General features: G+C 43.6%; 1 protein-coding gene across 1 annotated transcript in view; it reads right to left on the bottom strand.

Moving 5' to 3' along the window:
- Positions 1-5,188: 5,188 nt before the first annotated feature.
- otog (otogelin) overlaps positions 5,189-18,746 on the bottom strand; it is a gene marked incomplete at both ends in the record, with an annotated part of 45,497 nt that continues 31,939 nt past the window's right edge. Inside the window, 22 exons of the mRNA XM_079997291.1 lie at positions 5,189-5,389; positions 6,793-6,872; positions 8,917-8,988; positions 9,457-9,502; positions 11,261-11,380; positions 11,625-11,729; positions 12,016-12,194; positions 12,871-12,946; positions 13,101-13,141; positions 13,334-13,432; positions 14,074-14,175; positions 14,710-14,814; positions 14,990-15,094; positions 15,461-15,670; positions 15,845-16,033; positions 16,119-16,257; positions 16,363-16,583; positions 16,977-17,163; positions 17,286-17,375; positions 17,720-17,868; positions 18,164-18,341; positions 18,620-18,705. Of these exons, the coding sequence (XP_079853417.1) occupies positions 5,189-5,389; positions 6,793-6,872; positions 8,917-8,988; positions 9,457-9,502; positions 11,261-11,380; positions 11,625-11,729; positions 12,016-12,194; positions 12,871-12,946; positions 13,101-13,141; positions 13,334-13,432; positions 14,074-14,175; positions 14,710-14,814; positions 14,990-15,094; positions 15,461-15,670; positions 15,845-16,033; positions 16,119-16,257; positions 16,363-16,583; positions 16,977-17,163; positions 17,286-17,375; positions 17,720-17,868; positions 18,164-18,341; positions 18,620-18,705 (2,780 nt within the window). The remainder of the gene's footprint in view (positions 5,390-6,792; positions 6,873-8,916; positions 8,989-9,456; positions 9,503-11,260; positions 11,381-11,624; positions 11,730-12,015; positions 12,195-12,870; positions 12,947-13,100; positions 13,142-13,333; positions 13,433-14,073; positions 14,176-14,709; positions 14,815-14,989; positions 15,095-15,460; positions 15,671-15,844; positions 16,034-16,118; positions 16,258-16,362; positions 16,584-16,976; positions 17,164-17,285; positions 17,376-17,719; positions 17,869-18,163; positions 18,342-18,619; positions 18,706-18,746) is intronic.

Raw genomic sequence — 18,746 nt, 5'->3', positions numbered from 1 at the left:
TAATTTGGAAAGCTGTTTGAAATGTTTAAGGAATTTAAGGTTATATGAGCGCTATTTTTACCACCACAAAAATAGTAAAATGCTTTGTATGAGGATTCGAAGTAGCTCTGGATAGGTCCACAACTGCAACTAGACAAGAGGTTCTGTGATATTCGGCTTTAAGAACAGGCGTCGTGGTACATACCGTGGCAAGTCTTACCGATAGAACATTTCAAGTGTATTTACTATGTATAGTGGAATGACAGTAGTCAAGTTTATACAGCCCATAATCACAGTACAGTCTCAGAGGGCTTCTCAAGCGCCACATTTTATATGGAAATCAACAGCATCCCCTGGTTTCAACCCCAGCCCGCGAAAAGAAAAACTCGGTGGGGGTGATGGGGGTGATGGGGGTGGGGGTGGAGAAACCTTGAGAAGGGATCACGACGAGAGGGATTCCCCTTCCCAGGACGGCCGGCCTGAAGTGGGCTAACGAACATGGTCGGTTCTCTGAGCCTCATGTTTGACTCGGGCCTCGTTTCCAAAAAGTGCCAAATGATCAGTAACCAACACATGAAAAACCAGAGACCGGCTCTGAATCACTCAGACTCACCCAGATGACAGCGAGACGAAACAAGCCTTTTTTTTTTTTCGAAACAAAACTATACAGAAGTTCATTTTATTTGTGAAACCCTTTAAAATCACCAAGCAGGAAGTTGTCCTAAAATGATATCATCCTTATCAATTCATAAGATCCTCATTTTGCTTAATTAAGGTGCGGCGCTTGAAAACAGCTCCGTGACTCAAAGCTGTTGGGCAGATTATTAATGGGCAGATTATCCAGAACATCCGTTTTAATAACCTTCTCATGGCTCTGATAATTGATCCGTCCTGTTTGGGTTTTTCCACTTCTGATCCCTTATCTCCAACAGAGATCTCTGCAACAATGACAAGTCCCAGAGTGTGTGTCACTCTCAGTTTCCATCGACGTGCTTTACTAACGCCCCCTGGAGGCCTGGGGCGTGATCCCTTTTGGCCCAGAGGCAGAAAAAAAACAAGTGTCTGATGTTTGTGCCATCTCACTATCAAGGGAGGGGTGGTTGTCTGTCTGTCTGTCTGTCTGCCTGCCTGTCTGTCTGTCCGTCTGCCTGCCGGTCATACGATTATCTTGACAACCGTTCACCCGATCTACCTCACCCTTGGCGGGCGTGTCGCTGGGGACCCAAGGGCGTGCGGTGTCCAATTTGGTGCAATTTTCGCCCACGCGCCAACGGGTAATATTAATAAACTTTGAACCCTGGCCGTGGCTTCAGGGCTCTGCGGCTGAGCGACCGACGTCCTTGGTGCGGCCCGCTCCGAACAGGCATGTTTCGAACGGGCACTGCGCTACTGTTAAGAATCGGCGGTACCTGGTGTGAAACAGGCAACGTCCCTCACGACCGGTATCCAATCACGGAAACCTCTCAAGCGGAAGATTTGAGAGCTTTATAAAATGAAGGCCTCTAGGACGTGATTAAAAACTGCTCGTAAACTTGTTTTTTAATTGTTTCAGATCAGATGGGGTTGTACTTCTAGGCGTATTTACGGTATATGAAGCAGGTTTAAGTCTATTCTCAAAGTGTGAAAGAAATAATAGAGAATATATAATGACTAAGAGAGAGAAACAGAGAATAAATTACGTATTGCAAATGAAATGAAACTCAATCACACAAAATAATTTGAAGACGAAAATTGAATGACTTTCAAATTCTTGGACTGGAGTTTGGCCCCTGCATGTGTAGATGTTACAAACTACACAATACTTTCAGCTCCCTTAAGGATCCTCTAATCTCGAGGCATCTGACTCCATCCAACTGTTGCAGAGCTCCTCGTGTGGTGCTGCTGGCAGTAGAAGAAACCTTGCCGACCCGGTGAACAAAATAAAACCAAATATTCAAAAATAGAAGTTATTTCGGGTAGTCGGTGAGTTTCTCCAACTCGCACCCTGAAATATCAAAGTGAATTTGGGAAAGCAAGGAGGTTGTTTAACGCTACTCCTTCCGTGCGTTATAGAGGTTTCGGTCCGTTTGAGTCCCCCGAACATCCACGTTTTGTCAGGTTTTCTCCACCTGCAGCGAGCCACATGTGACATTGGACACTTAGTGTGCGCCAACAGCGGGTGCACTGCAGGTCGCTGGCTCTCTTCCTCTTCAGCCGAACTTCCTCCACTTCCATCTGAGCCCCGTGGGATGCGCCAGCTTTGCCCTGTCAAGCCTCCCTGACCAGGCATATGAATAAAGATAAAATGTCAGTGGCTCGCTTTATATGTCCGCTATAACATTTCAGTGCCCAGATTTTTCGGCATCGCCGGCTTAGGTATCATTTTCCCTGTGTCCTCGTGCCAGAGATGCTGAGCCATGTAATTAGCCCGGCGCTCTGGAAGATTCACGGCGCTTCCCGGTCTTTAGATATTCCCTCTTTCCGCATCTGGTTTAGCGTTTGATTGATATTGAACTCGGAATTTGCAGGAAAACGTGAAAGGGCGACTTGCTGCACTCTGGTGTGGTCCCTCGCAGCCTTCCCAAAAGCTCTTGTTCACATCTGTCGTGGGGTCTGTTCTAACCCGCAAGTCCGGTCCGTCAGCGTCAGAATTATGTTACGCTTAATTCCCCATGACTTCATCATGCGTTTCACTTTAAAAAGAGAGGGGAAGTTCATTAGTGTGACAGCTGTGTGGTGGGAGATGTGCCCGTATCTTACAATAGCCCCAGTGGATATTATTCAGTGTAATGTTACAGATAAGAGTAAAGGACGGCTTTTGGTTATAACCAATGTATTACAATTGGAAAACCAATTGAGTTACATTGGTTATGTCAATGGCCACACTTTTTTTAAACTAGGGGTTCCAAATGTGGTAAGGTTTTGCAAGTGCAAAACCAAATCTTGTACAAAATTTTAATTGAGTTGATTAAAAAAATAATAATAAAATAAAAATAATGTTTTATATATATATACTGTATATATATACTGTATGAATACACTGTAAACCAACTACCACCTCCATTTGACATGATAAACAAGGATGGCTTTTTTTCCAACCCAGGCCTAAATAAAATGATGTTTCTCATCATTTCTAACTTTCTGAATGCTTTACTATTAAGAAACTTACCACTCTGCTGCTGCTTCTCGGTGTGCTTACTGTAAATGCAGCCCAATGGGGCAAACGTTTAAGCCTTAAAATATATAGAATATCCTCTTTGAAGCACATTCAATGCGCTTCAAATCACATAAAATGTAAATGGTTCGACGACTTTTTGTAGTCGCTGCAGTACATTCAAAGCATAACGTTGGCTACAGCACATTGTAGTAAGAAGTAGCACAACTTCCTGTTTCTAGTCTCTTCCCTTAGCCCACATGTAGCCGAAACAGCAAATTTGCAGAAGTGCAAAAGAGAAAAGTACAAAAAATGCTTGAACGTTTGCCTCCTTGGACTGGATTCAAGCACAGCGAGAAGCTGCAGCAGAGTGGCACGTTTCTCAACAGTAAAGCTTCAGCTAGATTGCGCTATGAACAGTTACAAAGGAGGGGAACATTTGAATAAGACCCCGGTTGAAAAACAGCAAACGTATCCTTTAAACATCAGCAGAAAACACGGCCCACAGGCTATTTGACTTGGCGTGATTTATAATTTGCGACGACAGAATTCTTTTTGCCCAGCGGGACACAGTACGCCCCTATGAAAATAATTGTATTGTGACGTCCGAGGAAAAAAAATATTTATTGAAAATGCGAATGTACATCTGTATGGTACAAATTCACCTCAAATGGGCTGTTGTGCCGGGTGTTGTTTAATATCGACAAAACAAGGAAATAACCGCTCTAGACAGGACAACAGGGCTCCAACAGAAACACATGCATCTCCGATGACACCGCGAGGAGACAGCTTCCCGTCATCAAAGTCCCCTTAGAAAGAACTGCAGTTGTTCCGGGTTTGTTTTTTTTTCGACGTCACGGAGACGCGCGGTCAGAGAGGGAGCCGAATCCCGAACCGTGTTCTGGTCGCTCGCACATACCTCGCGTCTCCGCTCGGGGTCCAAACCCTTTCGCCCGGGTCGGCTTCATGGCGGACGAGACCGAAATGTCTGCGCTCTACTGAAGTCAAATAAATAAATAAAGTGCTCCACATACAGCATGGTTTGAATCATTCAAGCAGTAACTCACTAGCATTGATTATATTGGCGATATTTAATGTCACTGGATATACAGCATGTCCACTTTGTTATTTTTCAAAAGGTAAAATATCTATCTCAAATTCAATAATTAAAAAAAAAAAAAAAAAAAAAAAAAAAGTAGGAAATATTTCAACAAAGACTAAGTCATTGACTTATTTACAGACAAGGCAGAAGTTAAGGCAAGTGGCTCGTGTACAATCCAGTACAAAGTCTTTTGGTTATGAGTTTCAGAGTTTCTCATTTTGGTTTTCAACAGTCAATTTCATTCTGTTTTTTTTCCGGGTGGTGATAAACTGTCGCGCTCACCAACCTTGGGGTCGTGACGAAGAATTTTTAATTTTGTTCTCACTCACTAATAATAATAATAATAATAATAATAATAATAATAATAATAATAATAATTCAATTGAGCGCTGTAGGAGAAAGTGAAAATTAAAACTCATAATATGGGATCAGTGATTATAGGTGGGAACAAACCAATGGTCGCGTTCTCCAGTCCCAAATTGAACGCTCGCTCCTCGCTATGCCACCTTGTCGTCTTTCAGGAGCATATATTTAATATTTAAGTTTGTGTATGAGGTCTGGGCACCGCACTCCATGAACCAGTCCACCCGGCGGCAGGCTGTTTATTATCCATAGAAGAACTTCCTATACAGCAGTTTAGTCTCAGCAGAGCCCCTCCCACTTTTAACTCCTCGCCCAATCACAGCACGGGTACCTCTTACTCAAACCCCCTGCCTTGAAACCTCTCCAAAACCAACGCACAACCCCTCGAAACCAACGCAGCAATAGAAAACAAAGCGATGTTGCGGTCACTTCTTCACTGTTGACAAAAAAATCGCAGAGAAAAACTGTACAAGGGAGCACGGCCGTCCATTTTGAGCATGAAACAGAAAATAATGCACCAGAATGCAGCTTTCATAGTTACAGTGGCAAGTGTGTGTGTGTGTGTGTATGTGTGTGTCCGTGTAGACCCGCATCACAGTGACGGAGTGCCTCTAGGACCACTGGCAGGAGCAGTCGGTGGGCTCCTGGATGGAGTAGCTGACCCAGGTGGAGTTCCCGCTGCAGTAGAGCTGCACCGCGCGCCGCTGCAGCCCCATCTCCCGGCAGCACTTGCAGAAGCGCGCGTACGTGTTGATGTTGTAGTTGTAGATGCTCGCCGACGGGCACTTGCCGTCGCACGACACGATGTTCACCTGGAAGGAGGGAGGGAGGGAGGGGGGGAGGTTGAATTCGGGACGCGATTCTCGTCGAGGGAAGAGAGGAAATCGATGCAGTCAGTACAAGGCGCTGGAGACTGTTGTCCATCTAGGATGGGTTCCTACATCTGATCATTTATGCCTCAATCTTTGTGAACATTTGACGAGATAGATAGATATTGAGACAGACGACAGACATCGATAGATAGATGCGGCGGCGGCGCGACTGCTGTTCAACCAGCCAAAGAGGGCACATGTCACTCCGCTGCTCATGGAGCTCCACTGGTTACCTGTAGCCGCTCGCATCAGGTTCAAGTCTCTGATGCTGGCCTACAGAGTGATGGCTGGGAATGCTCCCACCTACTTAAATGCTCTTGTAGGAGCACATGTTGCCCCCCGGATGCTGCGCTCGTCAAATGAGCGTCGCCTGGCTCTGCCGGCCATACAGCCACGGCAATCCAGGCTATTCTCATTTGTAGTTCCACGTTGGTGGAACGAGCTGCCAAAAATGACCAGAGCGGGGACCTCCCTCTCTGTCTTTAAGAAGCACCTGAAGGCACAGCTCTTCAAGTGAGTACCTCCTCTCCTAACCCACAATTACTTAGCACCACCTTGCAGTGTTTATTGTTACACTAATGTTGTTGTTACACTAATCTCTGTCGCAATGTAGCTTGAATGTTATCCTCCCTTGTAAGTCGCTTTGGATAAAAGCGTCTGCTAAATGACTAAATGTAAATGTAATGTAAATGTAGATAGACAGACATACAGACAGACAGACCTTGATATAGACAGACAGACAGACAGACAGACAGACAGACAGACAGATAGACATTGAGACAGACGACAGACAGACACACAGACATTGTTAGATAGACAGACAGACAGACAGACAGACAGACAGACAGACAGACACAGATAGAAAGATAGATAGACAGACAGACAGACAGACAGACAGACAGACAGACAGACAGACAGACAGACAGATAGATAGATAGATAGATACATACATACATAGATCGATAGACAGATAGAAAGAAATAAGTAATAAGAAAAAAAACACCCAAATCAATCTAATAAAGACTACAAATTAGAAAACAATGACAATCTACAATCAACCAAAACATGTCAATAAACAATGAAGCTCTGTCAACAATTAACATTCTGACATAGGAAAGTCTGCATAAACATATGGACACTGTACATAAACTGTGTGATATATCAATATATATATATTGTATATATCAATAGACTATCATGATAGGATGAAAGGATTTCGTATCAAGATAGTTTATTCATATATTTCGATAATATACCATCAGACCTTCGTCATATTAAGTCCTTGCATGTTGCCCAAGTATGGACATTATTGAAACTCAAACCCAGCGCTGCTGTCAACACACCGGCCTGTTGCTGCGGCAGTCGTTCTTCCTGATGGTCATCCGCACCGTCACCTTCTGACACGACTTCCCGTCCTCTTTACCTGCGTGTGCGACAGCAAATCACACGGAATCAATCGAGTCGGAACGTCCGCCTCGCCGAGTCCGTTTCGATCGCACGCCTGGAACCGTTGGGAAAGCACGACTGCGACAGGGAAACACATCATGCACGAGCCGCACAAGTGAATTTTAGTCAGTGTGCGTGAGTTAAACGATCAGAGAGATGCAGATGAGACGGTGTCTGAAACTGATATCTGACAATTAAACATGAACGCTCCAGTAACTCTGCAGGCCATGAGTTACATTTACCGTACATTTTAACGTAAAAGAGTGAATAGATATACGTGTATAGTACTTTCAGTTCAGTTAAACCTCAGCCTCCACTCTCTTAAACCTGTGACAACTGCAATGTAGTTCCTTTACCTGATATGTGATCATTCAGCCCTAACGGCTACACTTTTACCAAGCTATTGACAGCTGTTCCAAAGATCAGTTGTCAAAATAATCCCCGAACCAGAGCGTTCTAACCGGGGAAAAAAAGTAATCTCTATTCATTAGAGAAACAAAAGAGAAACCACGCTTTCAGAAGAGCCATGTTACAAAACCCTTCTTGATAACGGCTGATATTAGTATTTGGGTGTCATAACGTTCTACTTAAAGCAAGAGCGGTGTCATTTTGCTGCAAAGCTAGACAATTTGAAAAGCGAGTCATGCTGGAGGTACAGGGTGTGGACAAAATAAGAGAAAGCCTGGTGTAAGGAGAAGAAAACGTGGACAACTGGGCAATGGAAAAAGTAATAATAATATTACTTTTTCCCATTGCCCAGAGATCCAGGTTTTGTTGGGGTAAAAGACGGGTAAAAGACTCATCAGACCATATGGTCTGATGAGTCCTTTACCCCAACTCTGACTTTCGGATGGGTTTATGTTTCGGGAATTCTCAAAGACCCCCTCAACACACAGTGTCTGTTGCCAACTGTTAAACATAGCCGGGCTGTAATGGTCTGGGCGGCCATCTCCGGGGAGTCATTGGGTCCAATAATTGCTCTGCATGGTCGTATAATGACCAAGGTCCATTTATAAGACCAGGTGCAACCTATAGTGCAAACAATCTCATGATATATTCCAGGATGATGATGCCCCCCAATAACCAGCACTAAACAAATCCCAGAATGGTTCCGAACGAACCCCTGGATGGAGTCCGTCTCCTGCCACGACCTCCCAATCACCTCAACTAAACACCACTGAACCTGCATTAGGACGTATTCTTGAAGACAGGTGTAACATCCCACTACGCGCAGTGCAGGACCTATATGACAGCCTTCCAAGAAGGATTGCAGCTGTTCTGAAGGCAAAGGTCCTACTGCATATTTGGTCCTTGATAATAGTATATTGTGTGGGTGTTTCTCTTGTTTTGTCCCCCACCTGTAGTTTCGTTTACAGGAATGCAGATATATTTGTCTTGTTCCTAGGGATCACACTCAAGGAAAACATAGTAAAAGCCATTGCAAAAGTCCTCTTTGGGCACATGGGCTTGACATCCTCATCATTTTATTTGCCTTGTAATAAAAAACTCACAAATTGTCTTTACAAAACAATTTCCCGACCAATATTTCAGCTGTAATGCAGCCGCCACGCGCTGTGGATCCTGTACAATGGCTCCGTGTTTACCATGATCCCCCAAACAGCTGACAGACCCTGCCGCCGGCCCCGAGCAGCAGCCACGGCCACGCACAGTCATGCATCTACACATCTAGACCTGTCTACTCGGCCACTACCAACAGTACATTGTTGGCGATCAACAATGCACTGCCCAGACAGTGCAAAATGGGGGTAGAGTTTAACGGTTTCATCTACGTCAATCAACAGACAGGAAGGTGTATAGGGGGGAGATGGTTTTTTGCCATCTGTAAAAACTGGTTAGAAAAAGATTGACTACAAGTTGATCCTTTAAGGTTTTTTCTTTTTTTTTTTTTTTTTTTCGGGGGGTGGGGGGCATTGATTGTTTTTATATTTTGGAGGGAAGTACATTGTTGAATATCAACAATGGTGCTGGCAAGCCTTGTGATTTTCAGCTGAGTTTGGTACCTCGTTCACAGTTTGTGTTAACTGTGGGTGTCAATGGACTAACGGGGAAGGGCAAGACAGAGAATCCATGACCTGGTGGGATCGGTACATGATCAGACTCAGGACATGAACCACACACCCACCCGCACGTCAGCACATGCTTTTCAATGACACTGTGAGCTTTCTGATTTCAGATTTGTCAATGTTGTGATACAAATCAATGTATTCACTGAAAAGCATACCAACAGATCCTACTAGCGTTTGAAATCAACATTTAAACAGCAATTCGGAACGGGCATAAAAACAAAACAGCCCCGATGCCGATGGGAATATAACTGTTGGGATTTAGTTTGGATTCAGTGGTCTATGGCTAACAAAGGTTGAAGGGTAAACATGAACTTGGAAACTATATTTCATTTGCTCTACACTCTATTCCATTGCATTGTGTATTTGGATGGAATAGAGCATCTTTTAGCGTCAGCCGTGACCTATCCGTCTAGAGAACTACACTAGCAGGTTGAGCCAGAACCCCATGGCATGTGCTGTCTTCAAATTACTCACATGTCTTGCAGCATCCGTCCATGTAACTTACAATACTTCCACCGATCTGGAAACAGTGAGATTATTAGGATGAACATAAACGAGAAAAGATAAAGATCCATTTCTTAAAATTTTTTTTTAAATTTGATATATTTTATTTGATAGAATTGCATTTTAGGAAGGGGCTGAAGGTGTTGCCATGCTATGATTTTTTCCCCCAAAATGTATTCCAGCGTTAATTTTGTTAATTCTGAAGAAATTAGCAATTTCTTTCATTTTCTTGAACATTTTCAAATAATAGAAAAAAATAATGAAATAATTCAATTATTAATTAAATAAACAAATAAATAAATGAATAAATAAAAAAGTATTATGGTATTATAGTATTATTATTACTATTATTATTATTATTATTATCATCATCATCATCATCATCATCATCATCATCATTATTATTATTATTATTATTATTATTATTATCATCATTATAAGTCCTAAAAAATCTATGGATAATTAATCCCAACTGTACTTGTGTGTGGTGGACTATATGTGTGTGTATATACTCACTCAGCTCTTTATTAGGAACACTATACTAATACTGGGTAGGGCCTCCCTTTGCTCTTAAACAACCTAAATTCTTCTTGGCATGAATTCCACAAGATGTGGGAAACATTCCTTTGAGATTCTGGTCCATGTCGACATGATTGTATCACGCAATTCCTGCAGAGTTGTCTGCTGCACATTCATGTTGCGACTTTCCAACGAAATCCCAAGGGTGTTCTGTTGGATTCAGATCCTGTGACTGGGGAACGACACTGAAGAACATTGAACTCATTGTTGTGTTCATGAAACCAGTTTAAGACGACTTTTGCTTTGCTTTGTGTGAATGCTTTATCATGCTGGAAGTATCCATTAGAAGATTGGTCAATTGTGGTCATGAAGCAATGCACATGGTGAGCAACAAAACTCAAATAGGCTGCGGCATTCAAGCGATGATTGAGTGGTATTAACGGGCCCAAAGTGTGGAAAGAAAAAATTCCCCACACCATTACACCACCGCCACCAGCCTGGACTGTTGACACAAGGCAGGTTGGGTCCATGGATTCATGCTGTTGGCGCCGAATTCCGACCCTGCCATCGGTGTGCCTCAGCAGAAATGGAGATTCATCAGACCAGGCTACCTTTTCCCAGTCTTCAACTGTCTAGTTTTGGTGAACCTGTGCTCACTGCAGCCTCATCTTTCTGTTCTTGGCTGACAGAAGTGGAACCCGACGTGGTCTCCTGCTGTAGTAGCCCATCCGCCTCAAGGTTCGACGTGTGGTGCATTCTGAGATGTTTGTCTGCTGTTTATCTGAGTTACCCCAGCCTTTCTGGCGGTTTGAACCAGTCTGGCCATTCTCCGTTGACCTCTCTCATCAACAAGGCGTTTCCGTCCGCAGAACTGCCGCTCACTGGATGTTTTTTGTTGTACTGCACCATTCTGAGCAAACTGTAGAGACTGTGCTGCGTGAAAACCCCAGGGGATCAGCAGTTACAGAAATACTCCAACCAGCCCGTCTGGCACCAAAATTCATGCCACGGTCGAAAACACTGAGATCACACTTTTTTCCCATTCTGATGGTTGATGTGAACATTAACTGAAGCTGCTGACCCGCATCTGCATGATTTTATACATTGCACTGCTGCCACATGATTGGCTGATTAGATAATTGCATAAATAAGTAGGTGTACAGGTGTCCCTTTTAAAGTGCTCAGTGAGTATAGACTGCGTGTTGGTGTGCCTCTTTGTGTGTACGCGGTTGTGAGTGCTTTGCGTCCCGCTCACCTTCATGCATTCTGTTTCGTTGAAGGGGGGGCAGCTATAGGTGTAGGACACGAGCGTGGGACCCGACAGAGTGTCTGTGCACTCGTACTTCACACAGTTGGACACCCAGGACTTCCCAGGCTGAAAAATAAAACCCATATAACTCTTTGCTTAAGAGAACCGGCCACAACAACAGTGTGAAAACCAGAGTTACTGGTTTAAACTGAGGTGCATTTGTAGATCACTGTAATAAATGACATTTACGCTGTCCTTCCCTCAGCCCTACTGACACATTGTTTACTCCGAATATGAATGTGTTCAATAATTATAATATTGATTTATGAAATATATCTCAAAACTAAAAGAAATTAGTATTTTTTTTGACCTTGTAGAGCCCTGTTGTGCCGTTCTCGTCCTTGTGGAGGCAGGAGATGTTTTTACATACACCGCAGCACGTTGTTTGGTCTTTAGGTGGAACGTAGATCTGGTTCTGGAAAATATCATGATGATGGAAACTTCAGATGCCTAATTAGTCTTACAATTTTATGCGACTATCATATTATTAGCGTATAATAGTGTAATGCACGTCTACCTATTGCAGAATCTATTGACATTGAACATCCTCTAAAATAATCGCAATTGGGAGATAATGCAATAATTGCGACGCTCTGATATAATCAGCAGTGATGTGCTTATTATTACAACAATGATAAAGTCACGAGGTCAAAGTTCAGTGCACGGTGCATCACAGTGACACAGGTTTCCGTCGCACTCACTGGTTGGCACTGGGCAGAGCAGTTGGTGCTGCTGGTGCGGAGGTGGTGGTACCCGGTGGAGGGGTCCAGGCTGCGGGTGCACTGCGTGCTGTGGCACAGGCCGTCGGCGCTGTGCTCCACCAGGGCCTGGCCCGGACGCATCACACCCCGCTCCCCGTCTACGCACACCGCCTCGCGCACTGTGAGAAGAGAAAGGAAAAAAACAGAGATCGGTGTACGACCTCAACACGGCCACGGCCTCAACCTCCCCAGCACCACGCAGGGAGTGGTCCAATTGAGAAATTGTCAAAACAGGGGCAGGGAGAGACAATCGTACATTGATCAAACGTTAGACATTGATTTTATGTGAGTTTGTATAAATAAAGATAGTGAAGATATTTTTTATTATTTTATACAATTTTATATATCACTATTTTAGCGTGAATGGGACAATAAATGTTGAAGCACAACCTTAAGGCGTTGTAAGGTAGCGGAAAATTTGTATATTTTTAGAGTAAAAAAATCAGGACTGCATTGTCCAGTGTACATTCTCCAAGAGAAATTGCTAAGTGCAGTTGAGCTCCTTATTTATTAAAAATGCACATATCAACAGTCCTCGAGTTTCAAAGTTCATCTAGAAACCCATAACTTCTAGCAGTATAAAGGCCGCTTTATAAGTGTATGAGGTGATGAAAATGGGTATTGGGAATGGATGGAATTTGTAGGTCTTAATGAACTGATGGTGGCTTTTACTACAAAAATAAAAAAAATCACAAAAGGTTCAAACAGTACTCCATGTCTTGCTCCAGGGCGCCATGCATGAGGACAGTGTTGTTTTCCTCGACCTTCCCTGAGTATTTTACATCTCACACTCACCACATTTGTATTTTTTGCAGGCACACTGGTTTAGGGGATCCGCCAGGAACACTCTGTCGAGCTGAGTCGTCTCTCCCTTCATCAACACACACAGAGACAGAGTTCATATTTGGCACACTGCTTGTGTTTGCACACCAGTACCGGCATTATATATATATATATATATATATATATATATATATATATATATATATATATATTTATATAAAGGATTAAAGATCGAAACCTACCAGGCTACATTTCGGGGTGGAGATTTTTTCACAGGCGCACTCTGAAAACAGATTAACATAAAGTCAAGAATTTGTAAATTGATCATTATGATACAGAAGTGAAAGGCAAGGCAATGAGACGTCCAGAGATTAAATGCTATGAAGATACATTATAAAACGGTCATTATTAGTTAGTTAATTCATTTTAGTGGGGAGAGTCTGTCCTGTGTTTGTCTTGTGGCGCGACGACTCACCGCATGTGTGGCTGGGACAGCACTGGTCTGGACTGGACGAGGTCGAAATGGACATTCCCAAAGGACAACTGAGCTGAGGACACCTGTGAGGATCACACACTAAACACACACACAAACACACATAAACGCACACATGCATAAATACGCAGATACGCTGTAACTAAGTATATAACAAAGATAACAAATCTCTTTCTACTGCTATCATACTGGGTCCAAATATCAAAAATTGAATGATATAAAAAATACATCGACGTAAAAATTGGGGATCATAAAAAGAAAGAAATAAACCTTTTGTATGTGCAGGCTATCAGCGGTGATGTCACACGATAGGTTTAACTATTTAAATGGTGGATGTATGACTTCAAACCAAAGCTTAATTTATTTTAGACACCTCGCAACATTATCTAGATAATTTTAGATCCAATAAATGATTTTTTCCGAACCATTCTGCTTTTCCACTTTCCCTGTCCTTATATGAGCAATCGGCCATAAGCTCCCAGTGCCTTTTAGAACCATTAGTATCACAGGTCAGCAAAAGCAATTCTATTTCCATATAGAAAATCATGACCATATTGTGACTGTCTTATATTGTATAATGTGTGTGACTGTACGTGTTTCAGTGTGTACTGTACGTATGTGAACGTGTGAGTGTGTGTGTGTGTGTGTATCTACATTTTTGTGTTTCCTGTGTGTGTGTGTGTGTGTGTGTGTGTCTATGGGTATCCGCATGCTGCTCCTACCACAGTGGTAGACAGGACAGCAGCGGTCCGTGCTGTTGGCGTCCACTGTCAGCACTTCTCCCTCTTGACACGCTGGAAGAGGCTCTGGACAGACCTGACACACTGGGAGGGAACACACACACACAGACGCATACACACACACACGCACGCAGGCATGCATGCATTCACGCACACACACACGCAGTGACACTGTATAAACATTGTAGGCATGGCAATAACTTGGTAATTACATAGTAACCATTTCTACCTTAAACACATCATTTTATTTCTACCTTATATGCCCCACCATTATTTATTGGCACCGAATCACACATTCTATATTCTAGTTGATCATATATATAAGGTGATTTCTGTTCTTTATTTTGGGCTATTATTATTCGGCTACACACACACACACACACACACACACACACACACACACGCACGCGCGCACACACACACACACACTCACTCACTCACTCACTCACTCACTCACTCACACACTCGCTCGCACGCACGGACGCACGCATGCAGGCACGCACACACAATCACACACACGCACACACACACACACACACACACACACACACGTCCACGTCATTTTGAAATTGCCGAATGGACAATCAGAGTGTGGTTGGAATTAACGGATGAACTCACTGCAGATGTGCGCCAAACAGCAGCTTCCATCAGCTCTGGTGGCGATCAGAGTCTGATCCTCTCGACACGTCGGCACCTCTGACTGGCACAGCTCCGGATCACACTCTGAACACACACACACACACACACACACACACACACACACACACACACACACACACACACACACACACACACACACAGACACACACACACACACACACTTAAGCTCAAATATATGTGGATACACACACAGATCACACATCAGTATCATCAGTTGTATTGGAGAGCTCGTACTCACCACACACAAAGTCAGGACAGCAGGAATCCTGCCTGTAGTATGAAACCAGCTTTTCCCCGTACTTACACCCCGGGGGGAGGAGGTCACACAGAGTCTGGTTACAAACTGTAGTGTCAGAGTAAGGATGATAAATCATACCAGGTTTGAGGTGAGATTAGACTAAACAATTCTGTGGGATAAGTAGGAATTGACCTATGGAACGCAAAGGGTTCTCATGCATCCTTTTAAAGTTGTTTATATTCACTCTATTATGCAGACTGATTCAAGCAAAACAAGTTCTAGAAGTTCGAGAAGGTATAATGGCGATTTTAGATGAAGTCGTTTTTGGCCATTGTGAGTTTAAAACTGTGATTTAACACTAGATGGTGAGATTCGAATTAAAGCCACAGTAATAGTATTAAAGAGATAGCAAGAGATACCCAACATTGCCAGATTAGCCCTGCGTGGTGTTGGGAGTTCCAAGCTTCTTACCGCAGGCCTTCTGCGGGCAGCAGCTGGTGTCGTCTGCCAGGCTGATGACCATTTCGCCTGCTCGAAGGCACGCGGGTAGAGCCACAGTGGAGCAGTCGTACTCCACAGGCACGATGGAGTCATTATCACAGCGGTATATGCAGCAGGCGTCTCTCGAGGCCTTCCATACCTCACCGTTGGCACGCGGAACACCAGAGCTATCAGTACATGCTATAACAATGAATAAACGGTCAGATTGGTACATGTATTATGATTGTACAAAATGAATAAAGCACTAATCACTGTCATTAGCGCTAAGGAAAGTGATCATTCTAAACAACTCATGCGCTCTGACCCTGGAGTTAACAGGATCGGTTGCAGGATTGGAGGAACCAAAGGGCTTACCACACTTTTCCGGAGGGATGCAGAGCGCCGAGTAGGGCCGATGGAGCAGAGTCCCTTCAGGGCACACGCAGCCCTCGGTGAGGCCCAAGCACTGGCCTGGATCAGACTCAAACTCCTGATTGGGACAGGACTGGGCCGTGCAGCCTGGTAGACAGGCCTGGTACCGCAGCGTCTCCGGACAGGTGAACGCTGAAAGGCGGAGAGACCAATCTAGTAAATGAAACAATTCCATGGAGCGAGAAGGAGAACTTCAATTCAAGGTCAGTGAGCTCACGGCAGTATTCGGGACTGCGCCACTCGATGCATATGTTGAATTTGTGGCAAGTAGAAACATAGGCAGCCAGCGCCACACATGGGTTGTTCACATATTCAGCATCGCGTACCCAAACCTCGCAAAATGCACTCGGGGGGACCTGTAAATACAAAGCATGGCTTTAGAAGGGAAGAAGCCGACTCATTAACACCAAAGGTTCTGTGATCCTAGGTGAATGTTGGCGCAGTGAGAAGGGGTAACCTACAAAGACATGGCAGGGAATGAAGGTCTGGCTGTCCAGCATGGACAGGCACTGGGAGCAGTCGCTGGTGGAGCAGTTGACCTCGCGGCGGCGGCTCTGGCTGACGTAGCTGGTGGTGTTTGGCACCTGCCAGCTGTCAATGAACAGCGCCGGGTCCTCGCTCTCTCCAATCATGGTGCCATTGGCCAGGGTCAAGTCATTGGCTGGGTCCCCGTCACAATAACCTAGTAGGGGAGTAGAGGGGAGTTATGGGTTTGGAAGAAGGACAAGAAATGGGTCTATGTTGATATGAGTTTTGACAGTAAACTTGAGCAAGGTCTATGGTATATATTTATTCAAAGGTTTTCAGATCAATATTACAAAAACTAGGGAGGCAATCCATTCAGGAAGAGTGATTTATGGCATAGCTGTCATAGTTCAAAAGGTACAGTGGGAGTGGATTTCAAACGTTTTGTGACCTAAACAGTTACTAGGCAAATATTGATCTGAAATGGGAGCTGTCTTGGGAACATAATACATACAATTGGATGGCATTATTGCTACTGAAGAAGGGGTGAAAGATATCACAAAGATCCAAGGAATATGGCTATCATGGCTACCAAAGAAGGAACACATACCGCAGAGGCCCATGGTGGGAAGCTTGTTACTGGAGCTCCCAGTCTCAATCACCATCATGCCAGTGCTATGGAACCACTGGAGTTTGAGTCCTGCCGGACTCCGGATCAAATACATGTTTCCTGTGTCAAGGACCTCAAAGCCAAATTTCTTGAAACGTGGCTTAGCATACCTTGAGTTAACATAGAGCTAAAGAAAAGATGAAATATTGAATAAATAAATAATATATTGATTGAATATCGATACAGTAAACTCAAGATGTTAAAAAAAAAAAAAAATTGAAATCAGAAATGAAAGAGTTCAGCTCTCACCCTCCTCTGCAGTCTGTTGACCACAATGTTGTTTGAATTGTGGGTAATGTTGAGCGCCACAAGACACAGGTTTGTGAAATTCCAAAGACGCTTTAGAAACAAGCAGAACACAAATCACAACTGGGAGCTAAAATAACCCACTTCAAAAGGGTTTTAAAGTGATCACGTCCACTCGCCGGCCATGTTGACAATACATAACTTGTTTTGTAATGCTGTGCTTAGGTAATGATTTTACAGGATGCCCCACCCTCCACTTAAACAAACACTTACCATTAAAATTCTCAAGCACCTTAAAGTTATTTTTGTAGGGGGATATCAGATAAGTATTTATTTTAGGAACCTCAAAATATGAATTATAAATGTGCATTTAAATGATTAAAATTGACTGAAAATCTGTCTCTGTCATCTGTATTTCCAGCGTCCTATTGACTTACTGTCTCCGAGCCGGCATGGCATTCCTGCACCAGGACGCTGACTGTCTCATTGGGCAGCTGGGTCACAATGTACGATGCAGCCTTGTAGACAGCAATGCTGTTTCCATCAAATGTGATCACGTTCAGGTCTGGGAAGATCGAGCACCGACCTGGAAGACGGAGCCAATAGAAGAGCCAACACATGTAAAGCAATACAAACCAGTACAAAGTGGGGGATGGTATGTTTCAGTCTGTTTTTTTTTTGTGTTTGCATATGCAGTATATCTATATAAAAGCTAAAACACAAACATTAATATGAAATGAAATTATTTGTCCAAATCAAGAAATGATGCAAATTTCAAAACATTTCAATTAAATATAAGTATATGCGCACATCTATGTGTGTGTGTGTGTGTGTGTGTGTGTGTGTGTATGTGTGTGTGTGTGTGTGTGTGTATTCCTTACAGGGACAGTCCCACTGCGGACAACACTTGTCTCCATTGACCAGTATAGCGAATCCCAGCAGACCACAGTTAGGAGGCGAGGAGTCGTACGGGCAGTTCTGGGATTTGTTGAACAAAACCAGCTGATTGTTCACACAGATGTACTTGGTACACTCGTCGATGAACTCTGAATATGGAGGCTGGAGAAAGAAATGTAGAGGAAAATCTACAGTCACTCTCAACACTCTTCTGTATAAAAAGCCATCTGCTGATACATGGTAAAATCCAGCTTTACCCACTACCATATACAAGCCTAATACATATTGAGGTTTATGCTGTATATTTGGCACTAAGACATGGTTTCCTGCTGTGTACAAGCCCAATGTTTGCAGTTTTCTAAGTACTACCAGGCAGACCCCTTCCAAGACATGAGGGAAGAATGAACAAACAAACAAAGACTAAAAATATATTTACTCACAGTACACATCCTTGTAGACGAGATGACAATGGAGCTTGTGACCTCCGCTGTGTGTTGGGTGGTTTCCAATGTGGAGTATGGAGAAACTGGCACAGGTGATGGGGTCGCCATCAGAGTGGTGCTTTCT

This window comes from Zeus faber (genome assembly GCF_960531495.2).
Source record: "Zeus faber genome assembly, chromosome: 3".
NCBI lineage: Eukaryota > Metazoa > Chordata > Actinopteri > Zeiformes > Zeidae > Zeus > Zeus faber.
The sequence above is the reverse complement of the archived record's forward strand: the minus strand, read 5'-3'. Positions and strand labels throughout refer to the sequence as shown.